We start from the raw sequence: 1,717 nt of genomic DNA, 5'->3' as shown, positions 1-1,717 counted from the left end.
GGCTGTCCTCAACTGGGACCTTCACAGTACTGTACCACACTAGCACACTGCCTCCTTAAGATACAGGCCAGGGGTTGCAGTTGGTTTTTTGATCTTCAGTTCTGGGAGATCAAAATGTCTATTATTTGGGACAAAATTCACAGTTGGCTTTCTGCTTTTGTCACTACCTTCAATTAATTGGAAGAGAATTGAAATGGTGGGATGGGTCACTTTCTGATTGAACCATGGATGAGATTGAGATTTGCTTCCCACTTTATCTCCACTTGCAGTCCTCTTACTTTGACCGGGATGATGTTGCCCTGCGTCACTTTGCTGAGTTCTTCAAGGAGCAGTCCCATGAGGAACGGGAACACGCTGAGAAACTGATGGCATTCCAGAATAAACGTGGAGGCAGAGTCCTCCTGCAGGATGTCAAGGTTGGGTTCTGTAAACTTTGAAGGTTTATTTTGTGTGAACTCAAATTAACTGGTATCACGCAACCTGTTTATTGTCTCAAGATTGAATAAATTGCTCACCAAAACCATGCATTGAATTTTAAAACACTAGTTAACACTTGTGAAACAGCAATAGGTAATTGGGATGATCCAGAATACTGGATGGCGAGCAACATTCCCATGGAAGAATGATCAACTATATAACCTCAGATGTCCATTCCAACACCCCTAGTAATCTGAGGTAAGAATGAGAGAATCCATAGCGGTGGAAGGTAGCAGCATCTCCTTTCAGTATCTCCAAGATGTTTCTAATGGGCTCGTCAAAAGGAATGACAGGGATAGAACAGTACAGCAAGGAATGACCACCATTGGTGCACATATTTAGATACATTTGGATTATAGTATCTTAACAGTTTTACAGTAGGGTCTTCTAAAATGTCTTCAGCTCAAGGAACAGTGAAAATTAAAGGGGTCAGTAAAACAATTGGCCTGAAATCCAACTCTTGCAATGTTTGTTGGAATAATGAACTGGTCAGATGTAGCCTGTGATCCACCTGTCTGAGATGAGCTGTTTTTTCTCTCCTGACTTCCCTTGCTCCAGAAGCCAGAGCAGGATGAGTGGGGCAATGGTCTGGAGGCAATGCAGAGAGCTCTGCAGATGGAGAAGGATGTGAACCAGAGTCTGCTGGATCTGCACAAACTCTCCTCTGACCACACGGACCCTCATGTGAGTTTCTCATTTTCTCTCCAAAAGTTTGGAAGGAAATCTGTTTGTTTACTCCCTGGGGGGACAATTCCAATTATAATCTACCTGCCTCCTGCAGGCTGAAATCCAGAAACACTTCAGAAGGCATCCCTGATTGTGGTGAGGGAGGGGTACAATGTGGTGGTGATAGTCACGTCTGTAATGGGATGTCTCATTCAGCTGCATGGTTTGTTCCTTGAGGCTAATCTTTGTCTCCTCTTCCAGCTGTGTGATTTCCTGGAGAGGCACTACTTGGATGAGCAAGTGAAGATGATCAAGAAGCTGGGAGATCACATCACCAACCTGAAGAGACTGGGAGCCCCTGAGAATGGCCTGGGAGAGTACCTGTTTGACAGGCTCACCCTGAGCTGAGTGGGATTCAAGAACTCCATTTGTTGGACATGGTGACTTCATGCTAGTGGATGACTTTGGTTGTGTTCCACACAAAATTAAAATAGTGTTCACCATGGAACTGTGTAACTATTTAGTTTCATTGTGTTCTTGGGGTTTTGATGTTTAACATCTGATCATTAAATTC

At 43.9% G+C, this 1,717-nt stretch overlaps 1 protein-coding gene across 1 annotated transcript; it reads left to right on the top strand.

Moving 5' to 3' along the window:
• The first annotated feature begins 209 nt into the window (after positions 1–209).
• Positions 210–1,659, top strand: LOC122545240 (ferritin heavy chain, oocyte isoform-like). Its single transcript, XM_043684346.1, has 3 exons — positions 210–416; positions 1,036–1,161; positions 1,405–1,659. The coding sequence occupies exons 1-3, from the start codon at positions 225–227 to the stop codon at positions 1,549–1,551; spliced, it is 465 nt and encodes a 154-aa protein (XP_043540281.1). The 5' UTR covers positions 210–224; the 3' UTR covers positions 1,552–1,659.
• Positions 1,660–1,717: the final 58 nt, after the last annotated feature.

This window comes from Chiloscyllium plagiosum, unplaced genomic scaffold (genome assembly GCF_004010195.1).
Source record: "Chiloscyllium plagiosum isolate BGI_BamShark_2017 unplaced genomic scaffold, ASM401019v2 scaf_64229, whole genome shotgun sequence".
Classification (NCBI taxonomy): domain Eukaryota; kingdom Metazoa; phylum Chordata; class Chondrichthyes; order Orectolobiformes; family Hemiscylliidae; genus Chiloscyllium; species Chiloscyllium plagiosum.
Note: the sequence above shows the minus strand (reverse complement) of the source record. Positions and strands in the feature narration are given on the sequence as shown.